This window comes from Penicillium waksmanii, assembly GCF_028829765.1.
Source record: "Penicillium waksmanii strain IBT 27052 chromosome Unknown utg000008l:1.0-5622682.0:1.0-5626561.0, whole genome shotgun sequence".
NCBI lineage: Eukaryota > Fungi > Ascomycota > Eurotiomycetes > Eurotiales > Aspergillaceae > Penicillium > Penicillium waksmanii.
The window spans coordinates 709,078-734,474 of NW_026643254.1; the positions used below are offsets into that span (position 1 = coordinate 709,078).

The 25,397-nt window shown below is 47.8% G+C and overlaps 7 protein-coding genes across 7 annotated transcripts; 4 read left to right on the plus strand and 3 right to left on the minus strand.

The window, feature by feature from the left end:
- Positions 1 to 756: 756 nt before the first annotated feature.
- On the plus strand, positions 757 to 2,433 carry N7481_008623 (FAD-dependent oxidoreductase; the record flags this gene model as incomplete). Its single annotated transcript, XM_057267842.1, has 4 exons — positions 757 to 925; positions 981 to 1,570; positions 1,639 to 1,982; positions 2,052 to 2,433. The coding sequence occupies 4 exons, from the start codon at positions 757 to 759 to the stop codon at positions 2,431 to 2,433; spliced, it is 1,485 nt and encodes a 494-aa protein (XP_057118519.1).
- Positions 2,434 to 3,418: 985 nt separating this feature from the next.
- Positions 3,419 to 4,851, minus strand: N7481_008624 (Cytochrome P450; the record flags this gene model as incomplete). The annotated part of the gene is made up of 5 exons (XM_057267843.1): positions 3,419 to 3,424; positions 3,550 to 4,161; positions 4,232 to 4,596; positions 4,620 to 4,662; positions 4,780 to 4,851. 5 exons carry the CDS (start codon positions 4,849 to 4,851, stop codon positions 3,419 to 3,421), a joined length of 1,098 nt encoding a protein of 365 aa, XP_057118520.1.
- A 1,018-nt stretch (positions 4,852 to 5,869) lies between these two features.
- Positions 5,870 to 7,246, plus strand: N7481_008625 (Winged helix-turn-helix transcription repressor DNA-binding; the record flags this gene model as incomplete). The annotated part of the gene is made up of 4 exons (XM_057267844.1): positions 5,870 to 5,983; positions 6,058 to 6,175; positions 6,242 to 6,371; positions 6,436 to 7,246. 4 exons carry the CDS (start codon positions 5,870 to 5,872, stop codon positions 7,244 to 7,246), a joined length of 1,173 nt encoding a protein of 390 aa, XP_057118521.1.
- Positions 7,247 to 7,687: 441 nt separating this feature from the next.
- On the minus strand, positions 7,688 to 8,934 carry N7481_008626 (NmrA/HSCARG family protein; the record flags this gene model as incomplete). The annotated part of the gene is made up of 5 exons (XM_057267845.1): positions 7,688 to 7,947; positions 8,007 to 8,339; positions 8,417 to 8,561; positions 8,641 to 8,846; positions 8,895 to 8,934. 5 exons carry the CDS (start codon positions 8,932 to 8,934, stop codon positions 7,688 to 7,690), a joined length of 984 nt encoding a protein of 327 aa, XP_057118522.1.
- Positions 8,935 to 10,668: 1,734 nt separating this feature from the next.
- N7481_008627 (Male sterility NAD-binding) lies at positions 10,669 to 17,822 on the plus strand (the record flags this gene model as incomplete). Its single annotated transcript, XM_057267846.1, has 3 exons — positions 10,669 to 13,126; positions 13,176 to 13,978; positions 14,058 to 17,822. 3 exons carry the CDS (start codon positions 10,669 to 10,671, stop codon positions 17,820 to 17,822), a joined length of 7,026 nt encoding a protein of 2,341 aa, XP_057118523.1.
- Positions 17,823 to 18,888: 1,066 nt separating this feature from the next.
- On the plus strand, positions 18,889 to 20,310 carry N7481_008628 (synaptic vesicle transporter; the record flags this gene model as incomplete). The annotated part of the gene is made up of 1 exon (XM_057267847.1): positions 18,889 to 20,310. One exon carries the CDS (start codon positions 18,889 to 18,891, stop codon positions 20,308 to 20,310), a length of 1,422 nt encoding a protein of 473 aa, XP_057118524.1.
- A 1,482-nt stretch (positions 20,311 to 21,792) lies between these two features.
- On the minus strand, positions 21,793 to 24,235 carry N7481_008629 (putative NRPS-like enzyme; the record flags this gene model as incomplete). The annotated part of the gene is made up of 2 exons (XM_057267848.1): positions 21,793 to 23,690; positions 23,746 to 24,235. The coding sequence occupies 2 exons, from the start codon at positions 24,233 to 24,235 to the stop codon at positions 21,793 to 21,795; spliced, it is 2,388 nt and encodes a 795-aa protein (XP_057118525.1).
- Between the last annotated feature and the right edge of the window lie 1,162 nt (positions 24,236 to 25,397).

Here is a 25,397-nt window from a genome sequence, read left to right on the forward strand (position 1 = left end):
ATCAGTCTTCGATCTCCGGGAGTGTATCATGGGGTCCATTTCATCACAGTGTAAATATCTGGATGCTGAGGAAGTCAATCCATTTAGGCTACGCTGTAGATCCGGCCTGCTAATAATAGCAGGCTCATCTGGACGTTTGCCTGCAATATCGAGCAGTTAGGCTATCTTTTGTTTATTCCCATGGTTCCACTCAGATATTATAATGCGCAAACCGCCTCAACATCTTTCCGATGGTTCCAGGACTCAACTTCATAGTCTTCCGCATTTATTATGTCCGAGTTCCTCCTGGTACATCAAATAATGCCTGGTACTAAACATTGTGGTGCATTCAACCTTTGCTACATCCTTGCTTCGTGACCATCTGGATTTATCATCCCTTTATCGTGGACCAAATACAACTTGCAGAATGACGCAGGGACTCTAGTCAGATGCCAAGGAATGATATATGTGTTCTTAAGAATAGCGGTGAGGAATGTGGACTAATACGAGTGCCAGCAGATAGATAGATAGTACGGACACTGCAGCCGAGTGGATTCTGTGATGCCTAGACAAGATGGTCGGATCACTAACGAATGCCGATCATAAGCTGAATATTTTAGTCGGATCTGCCCTCTTCAGCATCGACCGGATCTCTCCCAGCAATTCAAGCTTAAGTGGCTCTACTGACCGCAAACCAAGGCCAAAGCCCATAATAACCCAGACACACCCACCTCTGCAAGTTGTGTCAGAGAGATTAGTGACGTGTGACCTGTTATCATGACTGTCACCCATTCCGGCCCAAATGGCACTGCACCGCCTAATTCATCCGGTATCAAGGTAATAATCGTGGGGCTGGGTCTTGCCGGATTGACCGCTGCGATTGAATGTTACCGCAAAGGTCACAGGGTTATCGGTTTGGAGAAAACCCCGAAACCAACACATCTGGGTAGGTCAATTTAGCTTCCGAGAAAATGCAGGGACAAAGATCTGACAAAAAGCAGGCGATATCTTCAGCATCTCCAGCAACGGGGCCATCGTAATCCAGAAGTGGGACGGCGGATCCGTTTCTAGATACCTCGACTCTGTCCGTTGCGACGTTGATAACATTACTGTCTGGGATGAAGCAGCCAATGTCAAGCTTCGAAAGGATATGAACGGTTATAGAGAAGGCGAAGGTCTGGTACTGAACCGGTCGACGACAGTTTGCACTCTGTACGAGTACGGAAAAAGTCTGGGCATCGATCTTCGATTCGGAGTATCAGTATCTAGCTACTGGGAAGACGATCGCCAGGCGGGCGTCATAGCAGATGGCGAACGGCTCTCGGCAGATTGTGTCATTGCCAGTGATGGTATTCACAGCAAAGCGCGTCCGATTATCACCGGGGACACCAGACCACTCACCAAGAGTGGCGCTGCCACATATCGCGCGGGCTATCCTGCTGAGGTTTTGAACGATCACCCCGATGCGCAGTGGATCCTAGAAGGCACAGAAAAGGCTGATCAGTTGAACCACTTCATTGGTAAGGATATTGCAGTCATCATGGGCACTGGCAGACACGGCAAAGACGTGTACTGGGGCTGTTTGCATCGTGTACGTATTAATTCCTGTACAGCAATCATTCAGGACACTGACTAGGGAATCTTTCTCGTTCTCCGTAGAGCTCTGACGGTGTGTCGAAATCATGGCTTCAGCCATCTGATGTGACGAAGGCGTTGGCCTTGATTGAAAATTGGCCCGCAAGAGACAAAGTCGCGGCAGTGATCAAAAACACACCGAATATGACGTGTTATGATCATCTGGTCATGGCGGTTGATCCTCTATTGAGATGGGTGTCAGAAAAGGGTCGAATGATGGTCATCGGGGACGCCGCACATGCTTTCATTCCCACCTCGGGTCAGGGTGCCAGTCAGAGTATTGAAGACGGTGCGGTGGTTGCGATATGTCTAGAATTAGCCGGCAAGGATCGAATTCCACTCGCTCTTTCGGTGATGGAAAAGCTAAGGTAAGCGGACCATTGTCCCATTCTTCTCGTGACGTCCGCGGAAGGCATAATTCACTAATGACCATATAGATACAAACGGATTAGCTTCATCGGGGAGGGAAGTGCGAAAATGTTAGAGTCTCTGCATGGGGCAGACTGGGATGCCAAACAGCAGGACAAATTACCTACGCTGATAGCCCGTGCAATGTGGATCTTTGATCACGACTGCCAGACGTCCACATACGAAGAGTTTAGCAAGGCCGCCGACGCCGTGGCCACGAATAGCATGTATGTGCCGGCCAATATTCCAAGCGATGGCCGATACGGAATCGTGGAGGAGGAAGGCAAGTCCACCGTGAAAGTACCCCTGGAACCTCCGGCCCCCTACCTGTATAGTAGAAATCGGCTGGCCCTGTTTGAACTGTTGAGAGTCAGACATGATAGAAAAAATGCGTGCTATCGATGCCTTTGAATCAGTGTTCAAACTTGCCTGGTTCAAACAAATATTCAGCTCCCTCGGATACTACACTTCATCCATCAATCAACTTTCTTGAGATTGTGTCTTTTAGTTCTGCTAGCCTCAAAATCGGGCCATAAGTTTGCATTCAGTTTGGTTGGCTCTTTGTTTCTCTCACTTTATCTTGGTTTACCGTCTGTCTCAATTTGTCCAGGAATAGCTTTCTGTTGGAGATCGGGTGATTATAAACGTCTCCAAGACTCTAGCTAGCTCTCTCCTCCCTCCTCCTCCTCCTCCTCCTCCTCCTCCTCCTCCCTTCTTTTTCTTGGGCTCTTCGATATTTATAACAGATTGTGCTGCTATTTGCTGCTTATCTTTCCCCCCCAGACATTGTGCTCTACATTGATCGTTCTTGAGAAAGTGTAATATGTAGGAGTCAGGAAACCTCCCAGTTAGATAGCAATAAGCTGCACCGTGCGTTACGACATGTTTGCTAATGTGTCTAAGAAAGCAAGAAAGCTGATTTAGGCAAATTTATCATTACATGGCTCCATGCGCACGATTAAGGAAGGATAACCCTGGGGTCGGCGTCAAATTTTGGATATCCATCTCATCGACCTCAGCACCATGTGTACCAACAAAAGAAAAATGAGGCCCGACCGATGAATGACAACTGAGCTATTTTGTTAAATCGGCCCGCTTTCTGATAGAAACACGGAGGGGCTTTTTAATATAAGTGATATTCACAGCTTGTCGTTCCCAGTCCTCACAGTCAGGCTCTAATAAAAGGTCAAATCTCCACAACACCCTCGCCAGAATGAGAGAGACATTAGAAAGTGCCAATCTGTGGAAAATTAGCATTGAAATATAGTAGCTGGAACGGGGTTCATGGTACTTCTCTCCAAGACATCTATACGGACCGCAGGCGAATGGTCGAAAGACACTTTTCTGGTCATGCTCAAAGTCCTTTGATTCAAGCCACCGTGTGGGACAGAACTCATCAGGCCTTGAAAAGTTCATTGCTGAATGATTGGCTACATATTGCGGTATACAAACTGTGGTCTAACGAGAAACCGCTTTATTAGCAATATGTCGTGTGAGATGCATCAAGGTGCAATTGGTTTGACTCACCCCTTCAGGTACAAACCTCCCAGCTATTGTTGCGCCCGGTTTGGGTACCACTCGAGTAAATCCTACGGCAGCCGGGGGATATACACGTAGCGTCTCCATGACACAGGCCAGAAGAAGCTCATTGCTGTCCACGGAGGCCTGGTCTATCTCACTCTCAGACTGAAAGCTTTGACGGAGTTGCAGGGATAGTTTGGTTAGGAATTCAGGGTGTTGAAGCAGGAAATAGGTCGTGCCGCTAAGCAAAGTCGCTGTTGTGTCACTCCCAGCTCCTATCAGAGCCACGGCATTCGCACAAATATCAGCCTCACTCATGCCATCTGTAGTTTGAATGACGTGCTCCAGGAAGTCTGACCGTCCGGCCGGTCTTGTCATTCGATCCTTGGCCTTTTCAGCCGATATTGCTGTGAGCTTGACGTTCATTTCCAGCAAATATCGCGGTGTCAGATAATTCATGAATCTCGCCGCCCACGGAAAGTATGCTACCGCTCTGAAGATGGGGTCGACTTTGTCAAATTCCTTTAACAACTGGACCCATTGGTGAAAGCTTGACGTCTTGAGACAATCCAAGCTCTTCCCGAACGCCAAATCACTCTGAATGTCATAGGAGAAGAACTGAAAATTGTCAGTCATCAATGCTTGAAAGTAAAACTTCCCCGTCAGTTCCAAAGGCCATCAAACGTACTGTGTACCATTTGACGAGATCCAACACACTTCCATCATCCTCAGCGTTTTCAGAAAGTCGTTGTATGAAGAGATCTGCATAGGATAATCGGAGGGATTCCATATCCCGAAGAGACTTGGTTGAGAACCCATGTGCCAGTTTCTTGCGCATCGTACGATGGTGATCATGAGTGACAGTCAGTAATGATTGTCCTTGCCCACCGGCATCCTGAAAGAATCGAGGGTCCCTAGTCATCTCCGGCTGAACTTTGCTTTCATATATGTCATTCCATGCTTCTGGGCAGATATACGACAGCTCATCTGGCGCAACACGAACCACATATCCGTATTTTTCATGTGCTTTCAGGAGCTCTTCAAGCAATGTACCTCGAATTAGATGAAATACATACCAGAGCCGAGTGAAGCATGCAACCTTCGGCCCCGGGTAGCTCGCTAGGGGATGAAAATATGTGTCAAGCAACAACAAAACACATGACAACCCTATAGCTGTCTAAGGGGCGTTGTTTTAGTATGTTGAAAATCGATATAGTGGTTCAAGCGTGAGCTTACTGTAAAACCAACTGCGACAGCGGTAGGAAAAGCATCATAACTTCCAACTAGGTCCAAGACACCATTCAGCATTCTCGTGATATGTCGGTACCTGCGCACACTTTTCGTGAGAGAGGAAAGTGGAATACTGATCAAATATACGGTGTAGGACTCCGTGTATGGTGGATCTGTCAACTGCAGTTGTCGACCTTCTACCACGAATTAGATCATGTTTACATTCCTTGTCACCGCCGTTTAGCACCCTTGCGTAATTATCTACGCATGTAACCCAGCGCTACCACTGGGTCCTGAAGAAGCAAGTTCACGGGGCGGGTCGAAGTACACAAAACTTTGGCATCCACTCCGATTTCTTGCAGAGTGCTACATCAACTTTTTTCCTGCAGATGCATATGCACGATGTCTCCCCCTGGCATTGTTTTGAAGCAACTCCCCACATATGTTCCATGATCCGTACAGTACACATCAACACTCGTTACATAGTACTTTTAGGGCCAATGGAAACCAAAATTTCATTAACAATTCAGTTTCTATTTACGACGTAAACAATACTTACATTTCTCTTCAAATAGTGCATATCTACCCTGGTCGAATACACACGGTCAATCGGTGTAGATGTGGATAGGTGGAATTATTACCACTGGCCATTAAAAGCGTATTGTGTAAAATTCATACCACAATGGAGGCGAGTAGGGAGTATATTTAAGTAGAAATAGGCGTGTAAATCATGGCCTCGGACATCTCACTATGCTTTTGTTTCAGTACGCTTCAGTACAATTCAGTACACAAAATATTTTAGGCCCATTCAGTAAAAGACTCTAAGACAACGACATATATTGATTTATCCTTCTAAGCGAAATACAACGCGGCAAGCACGGCTTGCATAAATCTAATTGGAGTTTTATCTATATTACTGACCTGGAAGTGTAGTTTAAATGAGGGCTCCTAACCCCAATGTACTTTCCCAATTCCAAACTTTGTTCTCGCATTAGTTCAATCTTGAACTCATTCTCGGACCCGGTTGCTGGTCATTCCCATAGCTATGCTGCTTCCACACCTAATTGCCTCGATCAATGAGACTAGGGAGATTATCATGGACCCTAGTAATGCTGAGAACAAAGATGTCGCCCAGCTTCGTCAAGCCTGCGCCTCGCTGGCCAAAGACTTGGAGAGCCCCACCGACAGGCTCTTAAACCAGGCTTTCCAGGTGCGTTCTCTTTCTGTATCGACCACTGTAGTCTGGATGACGAAGTACCTCTCATCTCATTCTAACGTGAATAGATCCAAGACTTGATTATTGCCAGAATGGGCATCCAATTGCGAGTTTTTGACCAACCTCAATCTATCTTTGGGCCTAGCGAGGTCGTCGGTTGGAGCGGCTGCGATTATGCGTTGGCCTGTAAGTCTGGGCGATTCTAGCTTTTCCCGATCGTTGGATGCGAATGATGACTGAAGTGAGATCTAGCACGCACACTGAGGGCATTGGCTAGCCTGGGCCTTCTCCACGCCACCGAAGAGGGAATGTACAAATTAAACCAATACAGCAAGTCTCTCGCGGACGGTGGGATGGTTCGTGATGGTATTCTATTGACAGTGTAAGTCAGATATATCTTAGTTTGCTTTGGTTTTCTGTGTCACGAATATCTCACTGTATTTTAGGGATCTGGCACTCAAAATGTCGGCAAATACTATCGCGTTCTTCGAAAACGGCGGGTATAATAACCCAGCAAATTTCAATTGTGGCGTTTTCCAGCACACGTTTGGGACGTCACTGTCCTTTTTCGACTGGCTCCAGTCCCAGCCTCAGCTGCAGGGAGCATTTAACCGTTTCATGGAGGCTACTGCGGGCGAAGGCACTCCCGCGGAGTGGGCTATGTGGTTTCCAATTGAGACAAAGTTCCAGGAACTCTATGAGAGATCTCAGAAAGACATAAAGGCTTTGACGTTCGTCGACGTGGGAGGAGGTCATGGTCACGAGGCTAAGGCAGTAATGAGTCGATTTTCTCACCTCCCCTGTCAATTCATTGTCCAAGATGGCCCAAATTATGTGAACAGCCATGACGCTGACTGGGAAGCCGGAGCAAAACGTCTCATGAAACGCATGGAGCATAGCTTTTTCGATAAACAGCCGGTCGAGAACGCCCATGTTTACTTTTTGGGCAAGGTACTGCACAATTGGCCTGATGATAAAGCTCTTCAGATCCTGCACAATATCCGTATAGCCATGGGTCCAGATTCTCTTCTGCTCATCTACGACTGGGTTCTCTCCGATAACCCTCTCGATCTGTCACCGGAACAGGCTCGCGATGACTGGGCTATGATGACTCTCTTTTCCGCCCCAGAGCGATCCGAGTCAGGATGGCAAGCACTGTTGCATTCGGCCGACTTGCAGCTGGTAAAACTTTGGGCATCACCTGTTAACAATGGTGGCCGTCGGGCGTCACTGCTTGAAGTTGTTGTCAAAACCTGAAAATCTTTCCCAGTCGACAGCCTACAATGAAAGATATATATGATGGGTGCCTCGGGACGAAGATCCTAGAATTCACGCTTCTACTTAGCAAACACATCAAATACGTACGACTTAAAGTGTGTCAATTAAATTTGTTCACATTCTAATAGAGTTGACAATTTCCTAAAGGACGTTCGTATGCCTCAAAAGCGATTAAACAGCCATATGTTAGGCCCGGTGCTTCCTCGTATTGTGTTATGAGCTGGCATATCTATCATGATAAGACTTTCCATTCGGCCCTAACATTCTTCTGAATTACAATGTATATAATCATGCTTTGCGTGGCTTTGAGATGGTGAACTTGGGATAATGGGTTCTATTTGTTTATTCTACTGTATGTGTCCCGTCTATGGAGTACGACTAGCAATAATTGCGCGATACATCAGCAAACGAGTCAATCACTCAGGAGAATTCTTGCTCAAGATATTCCCGCAGTGTCAAAAGAGTTTCTCGCCCCTTTCCTCCTTTGGCCTTGAAAGCAGCTTTCTTGAGTTGGCTAGAGGTTCGGGTCTCAGTAGGGCCATTGCCATAATACTCGCCATCCCGTAACTGCGAGTATCTAAACAAGGCGCTGTGATCCGAGTTCTTCAGGTTGTCATATGTTACCCCGAACCTAACCTCAGACAATTCACATGACGTGTATCGTGCCTTCTGTCCCGTGACTTAATAAGTGTGAGGTGAGCTCATGCTCCCTTAGTCTCGTCTGATTTATGTGACTTACCAAGTGAAAAGATTCGAGTCATCTCTCCAAACGACATTGGGTCGGCCACCGCTTGAACCGGCCTGTGATTCCATCGAATCGGATCGAGAAATATGCCATGAACCATGTCCCCAAAGTCATCAGTTATACTGACCCAGGGCACATCTTCAATTCCACCCCATAAAGGTGCGCGGCATGTCAAGTATCCATCCTTGTCCTTGTTGCAAGGGAATCCTCCCAGCAGCGTTTGCATAAGGGGATCTTGCATATTTTCCATGAACCAGCCAGGCATGATGGGAGTAAAGCTGTCGAATATCAGATTCTGATAGACCCATTCATAAACTCGTGCTTTGACTGAGAGAAAAGATGAGGGGACGCGGTCAGCAAGGTAGAGGGTGAACCGGAGGTCAGGAGAAGTCAGCATTGCTTACCATCCAAGTAATCGAGAGGGACTTTTCTATTTGTGAGCCGCTCAGGATGAGGCTCGGAACTGAAGACAACCTGTTTGATCCCCGCTGCGGCCGCTGCAATGAATATATTTTTCCCCAGACGTTCTGCTTCCTCGATATCGGCACCCTGGGTAGTGAGAGACAAGATGGGGTTAGCGCGATGGCAATACATTGAGACCGAGCGAATAGGTCACAGTCGAGCTTACATAGACACTGTAGTTTACAAAGAGACCCCAGCATCCCGAGAATGCATTCTCCAGCTCTGAGCGTTGTGTGGTGTCAGCCTGGATCACTTGAGCCCCGATGGACGCGAGAGCCTTTGCTCGGGGCAACGACGCGTTTCTCGTAATACATCGCACTTCGAAGGCCTTGTTATCCAAAAGTGAGTGGGCGACAGAACCTCCCTGGGTGCCTATGTAGTGTGAGAATCTGGTACGGATGTCGGGAACAGCCGACTCACCTGTCGCACCAATGACCGCGATTGCTCTGATCTGCTTCATTGTCCTAACTACTGGAGGAAAAAGAATGGACAAGGTAGCCTCAACAGAGAAACCAAAGACAGATGGGGCTTTTCTCAATCAGTGTAAGTCACGGGTCTTGAGTGCAGTGCCGGTGCTTTTGTACTTCCACAGATGTTAGCAAGTGGGATCCAGCCGGGTCGGGGCCAGGATTCCTCCTTCGGGCGGAAAGGAAAACCCCACAGCCTATGACATGCATATCACAGGTGCGAGCAAACAAAAAACCAAATCGCGAGATCAATCTGACGAGGCACATGAAGTAGCGAGCCTCTCAGCCATTCTCTGCAGAGTGCTGAAAAGGTTACACAAGCGAAATATGTGATCCACGCCAAAGTATGTCTGCGCTGTGAATCAGTCAGATACCGCACCTGCGGTGGTATTTGTATGTGATCCCTCTAGAGGTGATGCATTGCATTCATTAGGGCCATCATCAAAATATGGGTAAGCCAAGACTTTGACGATCCATGGTAAGGGGTAGTTGTGGAGACAATATCCGCTAGCGCATCGAGTTCGGGACAAGTATGGTATCCACATGCTTACATGCGTCGTTATACATGCTAGTCGCGGTATCAAAAAGCAAAACGGCGGTCTGTCGGCTAAGGCTGAACCATTCCTATTGAATCGTCACCTGAGGTTCCGAGAATTCCGAGCCCCCACTGTCTCATGGCCATCTTCAGCACGAAATCGAACGCCATGTTCCGTGCCCCTTGTCTGTGGCGGATATTAGATCCTGATCTGGCGGGAAGTATCCACGCTGGACTTAATGGCGCAGCTGAAAGGATCTGAAGAAACTCTTGATTACCTCTACTGCCACACCGCACTCAATGCTGGGCCATTGGGTGCTCGATCCACTTGGAAAATTTTTTTCCGGTATGGGCCTCTCATTCAAAAAGATGATTGTTGTGGCTTTTTATAATTCTTAAATATACAGTGGAAATTAATTTAGCCTAGCATTCTAATCATCCCTTTAGGGTTTACTCGGTATTTCTTGAAATGTAATTGATAAATATCTCTGAAAGAACCAGTAGATGAATGCAATGAATTAAAGAGATATGTTGCCATGAATGCATACATTACCCAAGACTATGTCATGCACCAATATCTAGAAATATATTCGACTCAAAAAACAAGATACGGAGTTATGGGTTTGCTTAAAACTTGCTAAAGAGGGTATATATGATATTGTGGGTATTAATTGGCCCGAAAACTTTGTTCAGGGGGCCGTTTGCCCCTATTATGACCCAGTCAATTGCCTTGTTGATGTAGCGCGTAGATCAGGTAAGTGATCCCTTGCGTGACCATGCATGATCCAGAGCTACATGATCTACGATTAGATAGAGGGTCGTCTGTACAACTTCTGCATCACTTTTCATCGCATGGTACGATATCAGCATTGGTCTTCTCTTTTCATGCTGATGATTAGCAGAGCATAAATGGCCGTTTTTGCACGGCAAGGGCCACTTGAAGAATTTGTAAGGGATTGCACTGTAAGGGACTGCACTGTAAGGGACCGCTATCATTCCAATAGTGCAGTACCGTAGTATATTGCAAAGACGCTTGGCGAATAGCTGGTCTTCATGACGATTTTAGGGAAGCCATGTTTAAACCTAAAGCTGTTCAGTGTTATCAATAGCTTGAAGATCAATAAATTCTAGTTTTCACATCTCCGTTGCAAGCAAACTCTGAATTATCCTTTTTTGGCCCCCGCATTTGAGAATGGTCGGGATACAACAAGATCCTGAGGGTGTCATCGACCCCTCCTCGGGGCTAATCGCGAAGAACCAAGCAGGAAACGGACTGCAAGTCTCGGGAGATTGCTTATTTCCGCAATCAAAGGACTTGACCGGCCAGGGAAGACAGGACTACGGCGACGTTCGACACATTCAGTCTGTGCTAGATGTCCATGGAGGAGAGCACTCGAAACAAACAACTTCGTTCTTGGTTCTGGCATGGGCTATCCTCCTCAAAGAATACAACATATCTGAATCTTTCCTTCTCTCGGTTCATGGGAACAAAGATTGCGTTCGGCATATCCCATTCAAAGTACGGCCAGCATCTTCAATAGATTCAGCCGTGAAGGAGACGGCGGAATTTCTCAGATGGCCCAGTCTCCCCGTTGAGTCAGAAGCCCAGACAGGGGAGAACGACGAAATAGCCTCCCGTGTCACGCTGAAAATTATGAACTGCCACGATCGTCCACCGAAGGAACGTGCCGACTTCCGACTCCGTTCGCATGAAGCCCTACAATTGATGTGCTGGCTGCAAGCGGATACACTCATAGACGCCCATATGTACTATGACGCTATGAAATGTATTGATGAACAGGCACGGCGGTTTTTAGATCAATACCAAAGCATTTTAAAACAACTCATGCAGCAAGATGGAACCCAATCCCTCGGAGATATCGACGTGATCAGCGGCCAAGACAAGGCCGTTCTGATGAATTGGAACTCGAAAGATATTTTGAGATCGCAATGTCTGCTGCATGAGTCCTTCCAAGCAAAAGCACGTGAATTACCCACCCAGAACGCGGCTATCAGCACTGAGGGATGCTTAACATATGCAAAATTGGATGAGCTCTCTTATATTCTCGCTGCGACTCTGGTCGAGCGCGGTATCGGCAGGGGAGCAATTGTCCCCATCTTATTTGAAAAGTCGCTCTGGGCTATCGTCAGCATATTGGCCGTCTTGAAAGCGGGCGCGGCAAGCACATCGATATGTGTGAGCCATCCAACTCCCTATATTGCCAAAGTGATAGAACAGACCGGGTCCGCGGTGGTGCTGACATCGGAGACCGAATACGACCGATTGACGCGGTTGAAAGATGTTGATGGCCTGATTATTTCAGAGAAAACGTTGAAATCATTGCCCCAGCCATCAACGAGCTGGCAGCCCCCGAAAGGCAATGAAGAAGACATTGCCTGCGTTCTGTTCACGTCTGGAAGTACGGGTCAACCCAAGGGCGTTCTTTTAAGCCACCGAGCTATCAGCACGACGATGCACCACCACGGGCATGCCACGGGCATTGATGGTCCACCAAAGACCCTCCAGTTCTCGTCATATGCATTTGATATGGCCATCTATGAGATCTTCCATGCACTGGTGCGAGGAGGGACAGTATATACCCCATCAGAGGAGGAAAGATTGCATAGCCTCCCGTCTTTCATCTCAAAATACCAACCGACATGGGCGTTTATCACACCCACAATTCTCAGAAACTTCACTCCCTCGGACCTTCCGACGATGGAAACTATTGTTGTTGGGGGCGAAGCGGTGGGTAATGACCTGGTCCAAACATGGGGTGATAGGTTGTACAACGGCTTTGGGCCAGCCGAAGTGAGTATCTGTGTGGCAACTCGAATGAACCCACGATGCTGGGTGGATGGAACAATAGGCCGGCCTGTTGGGTGTATTGGGTGGATTGTGAGCCCCCATAACATGAACATCCTGACCCCAATTGGAGGAATAGGCGAACTTCTCGTGGAAGGACCGATAGTTGCTCACGGATACTTGAACGAGCCAGAGAAAACCGAACAAGTCTTTGTTTCAGCTCCCAGCTGGAGGTCTACCTTTGACATTCCACTTCGCGGTGCCTTCTTCAGAACCAGCGACCTGGTTCAATACAATCCGGACGGCTCGATGCGATATATAGGCCGAAGGGACAACGTGCGAAAAATCAATGGTCAACGGATAGATATCGAAAACATCGAATTCACCCTGCGACAATTGGAGACGAACATGGATATCTCGGTGGATGTTCTGATGTTGCCGGGCGCCCACCGGCAAGAGAAAGTCGTCGCGTTCTTCGCGGAGAGGACAACCGCCAATAAACTGAGAGTGAAATCGTTGTGCAAAATTGGTGCGCATGGAGAGATGAAGCGTTACAGTAGAGAGGATGCGATTCGAGATGAAATGAGGCGCCTTCTGCCGCGGTACATGATCCCTGCCATTATGGTTGAGCTCCCACTTCTACCCAAGACAGCTACTGGAAAAGTCAATAAAAAACAGCTCGCCAGCATTCTCACCGGGCTAAAAAATTCCGAGTTTACCAAACTCCTTAAGTCCAGGGTGAATGGGAGACCCAAGCGAACTGCGCTGTCCGCAGCCGAGCATCAAGTGGCGTCTCTGGTCCAAGAGACATTGGGACTAGATGTGACAGATTTAGATATGGACAGTACCTTTGTGCATTTGGGGGGGAGATTCATTGGCCGCGGTGAGACTAGTTAGTCACGCGCGAAAGGCTGGAAAGTCTCTAAACACCTTGGATCTCTTGCAACACGATCTGAAATTAAGGGACTTGGCGGGAAGAATTCAAATGTGGGAAGCAGCAACTTCTCCGGATAAGTCTACTGCGATCCCATATTATTCTATGCTCCCGGAAAATGGAGATGATCGTACCAAGATTTTGAAAATGGCCCGAGAGCAATGCGGCATTGGGGAGGAGTCCATTCAGGACATCTACCCATGTACATCTATTCAGGAGGGTCTTTTCTCTGCCACCTCCGGTGGCTCCGGGGCTTACGTCGATCAATTCATGCTAACGCTATCTCCCGAGGTCGACCGGCGCCGGTTGGTGAAGGCATGGAACAGCGTGGTTCGATCCAGCGACATACTGCGAACCCGCATCATTCAAACATCCATCGGGAACTACCAGGTCGTCACGGTCTACTCTGAGCTCTTGGTGCAATACTACACTTCTCAGGAACACTATTTGGCAAGTGAAGTTTCCATGAAGATGGGTGCCGGAGCTCCTCTATTCCTCGTTGGTTTCACAGACCCGGACACGGAGTCCAGAGCAGAGGAAAAGTACGGTTCCATGCCAAAGGCACAGCTCGTTATCACTATTCACCATGCAGTATACGACGGTTGGTCGTGGGAAATGATGTTACAAGATGTTGAAGCCGCATACCGTGGTGAATCACTGCCTCTGCGCCCGTTCTCGGGATTCGTTTCCTTCCTTCAAGACCGAGATCTTGCCCGCGAACAGGATTTCTGGCGTTCCTACTTTCGCGATCTCAACTCAGCTGTCTTTCCTGAGACCCTCGCCAACAATCAGCCCCCCCCAACTCCGCACCAGATTAGCCTACCATCACTCTCTCCTGCAGAACTCCCAACCAGGGAAGGGAGAAAGTGATCTGTCAGTACTTACTAGCCCTCAAGTGACCCCAGCAATCAAAGTCCATTTGGCATGGGCTATCCTTATCTCATTCTACACTCAGTCTCCTGATGTGGTGTACGGGACCATCAGCAACGGAAGACTGTCCTCGTTGACGGGAATAGATGACATTATGGGGCCGACGATGGCCACCATCCCTTTCCGTCACACGATTGATCGATCTATGCGCGTTGACCAGGCGCTTCAAATGACACATGCAAACATGCAGTCAACCCTTGAATGGCAGCATGCGGGATTGCCCTCCATTTCCCGTACCAGTCATGATGCATCTACAGCGTGTATGTTCCAAACCCTGGTCGTGATCCAACCGTCAAAGGCTCCACTGGAATCAGCGGTCTTTGAATCTGTCGAAGAGCGACTGGGGGCAGACGGGTTTATTCCGGGGTATTCGGTTATTCTGCTATGTACCCCTGGCATGACGGACCAGAGTTGGGAGTTGGAGCTCCTACTTGACGATGAAATCGTTCCCCGGGCTCAAGGGGAGCGTATTCTTCGTCAGTTCAGCCATATCCTGTCTCAATTGCACGAGGCAACGTCTATTCGCATTGACCAACTGGATCGATTATGCTTAGCGGATCAGGTGCAACTATGCGAGTGGGAACTACCTGGGCCCAGCCGCGTCGAGTACACGATCCATGGCCTCGTCAAAATCCAATGCCAGATTCGCCCAAAAGAGCAGGGGGTTTGCGCCTGGGATGGATCTTTCACATACGAAGAATTACAGCAGTTGTCTGAGACAGGTGCGATCGGACTGCGTGCCATGGGCATTGGGGCAGGGGCTATTGTTCCTATTTGTCTGGAGCGCTCCAAGTGGCTGGTCATCGCCATTTTCGCCGTCATAAAAACCGGAGCTGCGTTTGTCCTACTGGATCACAATGCAGCCTACGATCGAAACCGAAGCATATGTAACGCAGTAGCGGCACAATGGATTGTAACGTCCGCTGCATGTACGGAATACTGCGAGAGCTTTGCCCCTCAACTTCTGCTGGTCTCCGATCAGGCAGTGCGAGGGGATTGCATTCAGCCACCGCCTGTGGACAATGATGTAGACTCCTCGCACCATGGCGACCTGCTCTATGTGGTTTTCACCTCCGGCTCGACCGGAAACCCCAAGGGCGTGGAAATTGAACATGGATCTTACTGCTCTGCCCTAGTTGCGCAGCGTGAAAAACTCCATATTGGAGCCGGTAGTCGTGTCTTGCAATTGTCTTCATATGCATTCGACTCCTTTGCGGTCGAGATATTCACGACGCTGTGTACCGGCGGCTGTGTCTGCATTCCATCTGCCGAAGAGCTGGCTGGGGGAATTGGTCCAGCAATTCGGCAATACCGAGCCGAATGGATTTGCCTTACTCCTTCTATGCTTCGGCTCATTGCACCTTCTGACGTTCCCAGCGTGAAGACTGTGGTCGCCGTCGGAGAGACGTTACAACCCTCCCAGGTCGCAGTATGGGCCACCGCAGTCACGTTGTTGTGCGGTTATGGGCCGTCTGAATGTTGCACCGGAGCAACCGTTCAAACCATACACGGCAAATCTGTTGACCCTCGCAATATTGGGAGGGGAATGGGATGTTCGATATGGGTGGTGGACCAGCACGACCACAATCGGTTGATGCCTATCGGGGCAATTGGAGAATTAGTCCTCCAGGGGCGCATCGTTGGGCGCGGCTATCTGAACGAGCCGGAAAAGTCCAGTTCTGTATTCTTGGATCAAACCGAATGGTCCAGCAACATGGATTCATCTTCTGTGGAGAGGTTGTACAAGACAGGCGACCTGGTGCGGCTCAATCCCAATGGGACCTGCCTCTTCCTCGGCCGGAAAGATCATCAAGTAAAGCTGCGCGGACAACGCCTCAATCTAATGGATGTCGAACACCATTTGACGGAAACTCTCGGATCCCAGTTCACTACGCTCATGGCGGACATAATCAAACCGAGTGCAGGCGCAAATGATGGAGACGGTCATCCTATGCTCGTGGCAGTGGTTGAAACGTCAAACAAAGAAATGTTCAGCACTTCCACTTCCCAGGTTGAATCTAGAAATGGGTCCTTGTTTGTCCCCCCAAATTCCCGATTTGCGCACACAGTCTCCCAAGCTGAACAGGAGCTCTCGGCCACCGTGCCGGCGGTGATGATTCCCTCTCTGTGGTTTCTCACGCGCCAAATGCCGCTCACGATTTCCGGCAAAGCCGATCGACGAAAGGTTCGAGCCGCGGCTGAATTGCTATCCCCCGAGATGCTCTTGTCTCTCGGATGTACTGGTGCCCAGGCGAGAGATGCCCCGTTGGCAGCTACGGAGACCACCGCGTGGGCGGTGTCTGAAGTGGTGGCTGACGTTCTTCATTCGCGGTTGAAAGTGGACAGAAGCCGCGTGGTGGGGAAGAATGTTACACTGTCTCGCACTGGCCTGGACTCTATCGACATGATGGCTATCTCCGTGGCGATTTCCAGCCGTTTCGACGTTCGGCTGTCCGTGGCACCACTCTTTCGAGCCGGCTTAACCATTCGCGACGTGGCTCTCATGATCTCGATGCCACCTGCCATGCAAGCCCTGAGGCCCGGGCCGTCAGTGACAATGGACCTTTGGGCAGAGTACCAAATTCTACGAGAGAAAATACGTAGCATTTGTGTACAGTCACGGAAATTGCAGGATTCCAATGGTCTCGTTGTAGGTCCAGATGAGAAAAATGCTCGAACTGGGCACGTTCTGTTAACAGGTGGCACCGGCTTTCTTGGGACGCATATCTTGAAGGCCCTGCTTGAAGATCCCCGGGTACAGTCGGTCACGGTCCTTGTTCGCGCCGAGTCAGACACGGTGGCGATGCGGCGTGTCGTTCAAAGCGCTCATGTCGCAGGCTGGTGGAGAGAGTCCTACCGAAATCAGATTCGGGCATGGAAAGGATGTCTGTCCAAGCCTTGTTTGGGGTTGTCTGAAAGTCGGTGGAAGATACTGTGCGGCCGTGGAAATTCGGAGGGAGGATTTGACAGTGTGATTCACAACGGCGCCTGGGTTCATTGGGGCCAAGATTACCACAAACTTCAGTCAGTCAACACAGAAAGCACGGTCAACCTGTTACGTGCCCTGACGCAGCTGGCATATCCCGTGGCATTCACATATGTCTCGGCTCTCCTGCCCAGCTGTCCAGTCAAGGATGACGATCGTAGTGTGGCCAAGGTTTTGTCCACCTCCGATGGATACAGCCAAAGTAAGTTTATGTCCGAACTGGCTATCAAAGAGTTCCATCGAAATTCATCCTGCAAAAATCTTCATGTGAACATCGTTCGGCCAGGCTGGATAATTGGATCTACGGACATCGGGATGGCCAATGTGGGCGACTATCTCTGGCGTGTGGTGGGCTCCGCTCTGGCTTGTGGTGTGTACAACAATGAAGAGGACCCCAACTCGTGGATCTACATCTCTCCCGTGGACCTCGTTGCGGGCTTGATCATCAGTCAGACTCTGGACGGACCTCGAGCCTCAATGGAGAGTCACACTGATGGTCCTCAATCTCCCCAGATCACGTCCATCATTGATGGCCTTGCCGCACCGGATTTCTGGCGTGCTGTCTCAACAGCGTGCAGCCAGATCTTCGGCAGCCATCTCCAACCTTGCCAAGGAAGCAGCTGGTTACACCGGATGAAAGGAAGCATGATGGCAATCGGGGGGGGAGCATCTGCTTTGGCCGGTGTTTGACCTTCTGGAATCCGACAACGGCCGTCTGGGATCCTCCTACACCGGTCCTATTGAGCTCCCTGCCACTCTGCGAAGTCTCCTCTTCCACTCAGTCATCCAAAATGTAAAACATCTTTGCTTCGCAGGATCTTTTGATATCGAGAGTGGATTAATGCTTGCGTCGTCTGACATATTCCGTCGGAAACCCAACTAGGAGCAATATTGAAAGCGTCTCGTCCTCCATCGTTTGGTGGCCATGTTAATCTCGTGGAATCTTCAGTAGATGTTGATGGAAACAAATGATCGAATTTGTCTCTAAAGCTCAGAGACATTCAATCTTAAATATGATACCAGCTTGGAAAAAAAGGTTGGGCTTGAAATGAAGATGCCCAATACTCGGATGACGAAAGGGTTGAGCCCTCTGAACCTGTTTGCTGTTGCCTAGAGTTCCGAAAGGGATAAGGAATGCGAATAATTTTCACATTTATATTCGCATGATTTTATACATATATTTTATTTTTCATTTTTCGCTAACCTTGTCTGCGTAATGGTTACTAAGTTGTCAGACTAGAGACCTGTGACTAGGCAAGGAAATTGGATAGTAGAGATCAGATTGGACAGTTGGTATATAAACTGATTCTTTAGGAGCTTAAGAATCCTAAGTATTTGTAGGATCTCAAATATACTAGGGTTTAGGTAGATATCGATATATGGATAACTTAAAGGGGATTTGCCTATAAATCAGCTTAAGAGTCTGGGGTATCGTTGTTTTTGTTTTCGTTTTCTTTTCTTTTTCCCCTCGTCTCCCTGTTCAAGTGGATTCCACACCAGAAGTTACGATAACCATGGCAGATACAGAGATAAAGGTGTCCTCGCCTGATGTGAGGATTGAGACCGATTCTATGTCCTTGACGAAGAATGACAATGGTATTGTGCTCATCCCTCAACCGAGCGATGACTCGGAGGACCCATTGATAAGAAACGCCCTACCATCAAAATATGATAATGCTGATGGCTGTAGAACTGGACAATCCACAGGAAGTTGCTTGTGTTCGCCTCCATTTGCCTGGCTGGTTTCGCAGGCCAGATGTCTCCGAATTCCAACCAGCTCACGTTTATCTATCAAATACCGGCTTATCACAGTACGCAAGCCGCGTTACTCAGTTCTGTGGCGGCAGGTCTTGCAGGCTGGGTTGCCGGTCCGTTCTTTTTCATCCCCTTTGTTGCGGTAGTTGGTCGCAGTTCGGTTGTGCTCTGGAGTCTGGCGGTTATTCTTGTATGCCAGATCTGGGCGGCCCAGATGACTGGCCCAGATGATTATATCTCGTTTACTATCTCGCGGCTCATCTGTGGCCTTTTCGGCGGCATCCCTGCTATCCTGGGCAGTGGGTACATCATGGACATGTTCTTTTTGCATCAACGAGGCAAGGCATTTGCAATCTTTGAAGTGCTTATAATTTTTGCGGTTGTTAGTGGTGGCACCCTAGGCGGGTTTATTGCTGAAACTAAGCCCTGGAATTATGTCTTTTGGTGGACCCTGGGCCCCGCTGGCAGTGCAATCGTGGCTGTTTTCCTCTTCGTTGAGGATACTACATTTCCTCGCCGTGATTCCATGCCCAGGCGTGCACCTCTTCCGAGGAGCTGGTTTGAAAACCGCGTTGCAACCTTCCTGCCTGGCACAAAAACTCAGCCCTCTAACAAATGCAAAGAGCTGGTAAGGCACGAGTCCTATAAGAGAAAAGAAACCAGGACTAACGGAAAGTCACTATCTCAGGTCCGCCGGGTAATCATTCCATTTCTCTTTATTGCCCTCGGTCTTCCACTCATGCAAGCCTCGACACTAGCGACCTACCTCGAACCACCCACCGAAGCAGACGGGTACGGCTTTTCATCGCTCCAAATGGCATTCTTCACCATGACCGCCTGGGTCGGCATCATCGGGGCGCAGGTCTACGGCTTCTTGTTCAACGATAAAATACCCTTATGGCTGGCTCGTCGCCGTGGCGGAACCTGGCACACTGAGTACAGATTGGCCAACACTATCCTACCGAGCATCATCATCCCCATTGGACTGAGGATCTACGGCGCAGGGCTGGATTATCACCTCCACTTCATGGTTCTGGCGCTAGGCTCGTTCCTGATCTGGTTCAGTGCTCTACTAGCTCTTCCTGTCTGCTACAATTACATCATCGAGTGTTTCTTGCATCACCCCGTTGAGGCCTCTGTTTCGCTCAATGCCTACAGAGTATCGTTTGGGCTGATGTCTGTTTTCATTGTGACGCAGTGGCAAGGCTCTGTTGGTGTCGGATCGATGTGGGGGATTGGTGCTTTCCTTATACTCTTCGTGGATCTTATTATGCTGTGGATAATTCTCAAGGGTCACTTGGTTCGAAAGTGGACGGATAGCCTGAGCAGTAATATTACTACCACTGAAGATGGGGCCAAGATCAGTATCATTGCTAGTCAATTGAAGGGGGATGGGCCTTACAACGATGAAAGGCTTATTTGACTAGGAACCGTGTTTAACCACCATAAGTGAAATGGTGCTTGTGCAAATAATATTTGAAAGATGCAGAGTGGCGGATGCAGATACAGCAAGCGCACGGAAGAGCCTAATAGCCCAAGTGTTAAATATTCCTGGTAAGAGCGGAGCGGACATCAGCAAACCATGATCTCGTATATAGCCTCAATAACTCCCACCAAAATAATAACTTAATCAACGTCTCTGAACTACACCTCTGAGCTACACCACGAACAGGCCTTCTGGGCAAATAACTTGACCACAGTACTAGAAGAAAGAAGGTTATTATTGCTTTTTTGTAGTAAACAACCTTAATCTGCTTATTGTCTGACAGTCAAAAAGGTAGACTACTCAGTATAGTAACTTAATACCAATAGGACCAAAAGCATTAGGCCAATACATAAAAAGACAGTTATAAAGCTTTCGAAAAAGAACTGTTTGATAGATCAAAGGGCAAATTATCTATTCCTATGTATCTGAAAGGATTATCAAAAAACAGTCTAGATTTTTTGTTTTAAAATGCATTTCCTTGATTCATAAACTGGAATATGCAAAGAAACCGCTTTCTATTTGGCTTACATACTTAAGAAAAAGTTTTACAATTGTCTCAGGTATTGAAAATGTTGAAACCGGTGCCCGGTGATGCCTAGGGTAAGGAGTACCCGTTCACCGACGGATTTCGATTCGTTTTATTTGTCTTCTCCTCCAGCATAATGAGTTGTGGTCGTTTGTGTATGTAACATATCCACTACAGTACAATATATATGCTGAACGATATAACTTAGATACACTTACGGTTTATATTGGCAGAACATTGATAATTAGGGGAGGATTTTGTTGTCCAGTCAATATAGTATCAGTTTACTTCGACTTAACTTGCACAGTAATATTTCTTTTCGTATCATGCTAAGTAATACGGTAATGTAAACTTCCTTCTTAATTAATGTCAGGTCTTCTTGACTGCATCTTCTCATAGTTTGCAAAAAATACTTTAGAACTTGATCGCTTAGAAATATTGTGTACTGTATTTCCGGAAATCAGTGTCACTACCTATATGCTTTCATTGTTTCTCAAACCCTAATGCCAACAAAGCCTTAACTATATTTAGAAAGTTATTTCCCAGTAGGGTACAGCTTTGCCTACTACTCTCCTGCACTCCTCGAAGGCGGTGGTTTTGTCCTCTTGCGATCTACTCGTCTGCCAACGCAGACTGCCAGCGAGCGTTCCCGTCTTATAATATATGTATTCATTTCAATTATATATTAGATTTGGTAATCTATTTGGTATTTAGCCTAGTTAAAATCGTTATTTTGATACATAAATAAATTACCACTAGTAATATTGAAAAATCCATAAAATTAATGCAATTTAGTGGCCAAATGAGTACCCAGCTAGCAAAATTTCGGCCCATGGGCGGGTCATTGCACGGGACTGATCACCAACAGTTCGGCCTTTTCCAAATTCCCTTCTTTACTCCGCTATATACCATTTTTGGGCCAATTGATGCAATTTTCTGCGATCAAGCTTGTTAGACCTAGTACGGGGAATCCGGTCGACAAGGAGAAACAAGCTGGGCATCATGTGTTTTGGCAGCGTGCGTTGGACTTCATTCTGCATCGCTTCTACCAAGCTGTTCACTCGGACACGGTTCGTTATCGGAAGGAACGACATTTCATTGTCTGGGATTCCAGGAAGAAGATTTGTCGGGTTATCAACCAGGTAAACAAAGGCCACCAGAACAGGATCATAGCTACCGCCAATCTCACCGAGCATATCGACGACGGTGAGATCACCAAGTGAAAGAGTTTTCCGAAGAATGTACTCGACTTCGGTCGACTCAACACGTCCACCGTTGAGTTTAAGAAGTGTATCCTTTCGACCCATGTGCTCGACTGTGCCATCGTGGCGATACCGCCCCAGATCACCAGACCGATAGATGCGAGAGGTTGATGCTCGGGACGGGTGGAGATCTGCAATCCACCGAGGGACTTCACTGAGAAATCCCACATCTGGTTTCTGACACAGATCGTCCAAGTAGCCACGGGAAAGATGGGGACCTTCAATCAAGATCTCGCCAACAGCGCCAACGGGAACGGGCCGGTCAGGGGAAGAAGTATTGGCGATCCAGATGGCACCGCTACCGGATCTACCGACAACGGCATTGTGGCCTGCCTTAGGGTTGTCGTTGTAGGCACAAAAGGTGGCGGCCTCGCCCATTCCGTACTGATTGACCAGCTTGACGTGAGGACCCCATTTCATGATTAGGTCGTTTGACATGGGTTCGCCACCGACGCAAAGCAGTTCCAGCAATGGGACATCTTTGGGGTTAACTTGAATTGCAATTGTCGGGGTCATGAAGCTCATGTTGGCCTTCATGACATTGATATTTTCAATCAGACCAGATATGGTTTTTTTGGGTGTTGGAACACAGCAACAGCCACCAGCTGCCAAAGCTGTGAGGTAATCATTGTTGCTGATGTCGAATGCATAGTCGTCGAACTGGAAGACACGACTGTGTCGACCTAGACCGAGGACCTTGTTGTAATCGCGGATTGCTGTGGCGTAAGATCGATGTTCCTGGATAATGCCTTTGGGTTGACCCGTGCTGCCGGAGGTGAATAAAATCAGACAGGCATTTCCTGGCTGGACTGTGGAAGATAGTTCTCCGGTGGGAAGTGCTTTTAGACTCTCTTCTGTAATCGCAATGACGTTTGAAATAATTGAGGCATATTTTGATGCATACCCAGGAGATGTGAGCATGATTTTAGCGTTAGCGCGAGTGATGACTGAGTCGAGAAAATTGGGAGGATCGCTCGCGTCGATGGATACGTACGCTCCACCGGCTTTCAAAATAGCCAGGCGCGCAATAATCGCAAAAGCTGACTTTTCGAAACAACTGAGGACGAAGGTTTCAGGACTAACACCAATAGAGGTCAAGTGAAGAGCAAGGCGACTTGTGAGATCATCTAGCTCTCTGTAGGTGAATCTTCCATCCCATGAACAAATTGCAGGAGCGTCCGGGGTTAGTCGAGCATGCTCCAATGTCATGTCATGTAGTAAGACCTCGTGGGATTCCGAGACCTCTTTTGTAAACCTTTGCACCAGAATGAGGTCAAGGTCCGAACATAAATCAAAGTCATCCAAAGAAGTTCCGAGGGAGCGGTATATTGAAGCGACGACCTTGTTGAAGCAGTGAAGAAGACTTGTTGCGAATTCTTTGGACATCTCGGTCGATGAGAAAGCGAGACGTGCGTGCAGATCACCATTTGAGTTTGTCACGTTAAGCATCAACTTTGGATTGGGGATCTGGAACAGATGGTGATCAGTCTTGCTGGAGAGAAGATTTGAGTCGATGATATGGCGGAACACTGGTAAAGGTTACCTTTGAAATTGCAGGCAGAGATGCCTCCTGCAAAGGCTTACGTTCACGGGCATAGTGGACAACCGAGGCAAGAGGGTGGTTCTTCTCATCGGAAGTAGACCCTTCTTCGGGGTCAGGTAAGTTCATGCCCTCCTTGATACGACAGAAATCCCGAACGAGATCCTTCAATGAATGCTTCGAAGAAAATTCAACCGCGCGTGAGTTGACATCCTGACTTTTGCCATCTATATAGCATAGATTGGATCCAGCATGGAAGGTCAGGTACATGGTTCTCACAGGAGAGAAACCATATATCACGAGTAACCAGCAAACAACGAGAACTGAATCGATTTCAAGACCCTGACCTAATTCTGGATCCAAGTACTCCAAGTATTGGGAGTTTACCGCCTCAACTACATAAGCTTCGGAAAGAGTAAGTGGAAGGTCGATGGCTTGTTGTGTGACCTGAGTGGGAGCTTTCTTAGATAGCTCCAAGGTGTTGATGGGTATAACAGAGCGCTCACGTTCAAGACTCGTGATTGAGGGCGCCATAATAGAAGATAGTGACTGTAAGGAGAGGATATAATTTTACGTTTATTTGTCTTCTATTGAATGTTTCAAGGCCTAATAAATAGAAAAAATAAATTGAATGTAGGGATATGTGTTTCATGAAAAATTTCAGCTGCTTACCATAGTGGACGTGGTTCATGCATCAGATGCAGTTGGATTCTAGAGCGCATACTATGGAGATTGGCAATGCACGTTCAAAAACGGAGTACATTTTTGTCTTTTTTTTTTTTCTTTTCAAGATTTTCTGTTAATTTATTTTGCTATAAGGAGCTGTGTAACCCTGGTGGATTAAATCCCGAATCTTTTATTTGATCATCGATTTGTATGTTCGTCGGTTGATTGGTCCTACTGTATATCTTTTTTCAGCTCCTCACGACTCCGTCATTTTCCTGATGGTTTTTGTCGTTGATGCCTTGGGGAGTGCTACCTATTTCGCAGATCTTGGTTTCTCCACTCTGTTTTTCATTTCTCCGACCCTTGCAGTTCACAGCACGTCCCGAAACTGGTGTCACCACTTACACTCTGCCAAGATGTGCTAGTCTACATTGGGGAGTTTTCCAGAGTTCCTTCTCAGTGACTGGAAGACGCGCGCGCCACACGCTTCGGCCCTGAAACGAAAGCTAGGAGGAGTAAGAATTGGAAGTGAAAAGCGACGTTAAAAGCGCGAAACGCTAATTGAATATATGGAGGAGCCCTCAGATGATTAATACTCGCAGTAAGAAGGATGACATAAGCTTCTGTGTCTTCAGCCGTATTTACTTATTTGGACTGTGTAAGTATATCGGCCTATGAAGTCTTTGTTAGCCTCAGTGAACGCCTCTCTGGTCTTGGTATATCTGCTTTAGGTGAAATTCCAGTCTCATCTAACATGCCAGTCCACATAATAAGAGTACTAAACTCACCCCCATCGACATAAGTTTTCGCTCTGATAGGTAATTGGCTAGACTGAAAAGTAAATTCGTGCAATGACAGCTTGTGGAGCGGATAGGAAAGAGAGTTTGGCGGCACATGCAAGGATGGGTGTCAAAATCAGCTAGTGAACAAGCCAAGCAAAAAGAAGAACGCCTCGGGGGCTGAACGTCCGATAACGATCGTACTCAACGACTACGATCAATACAGGAACGTAGAGATAGCATGCTTCATA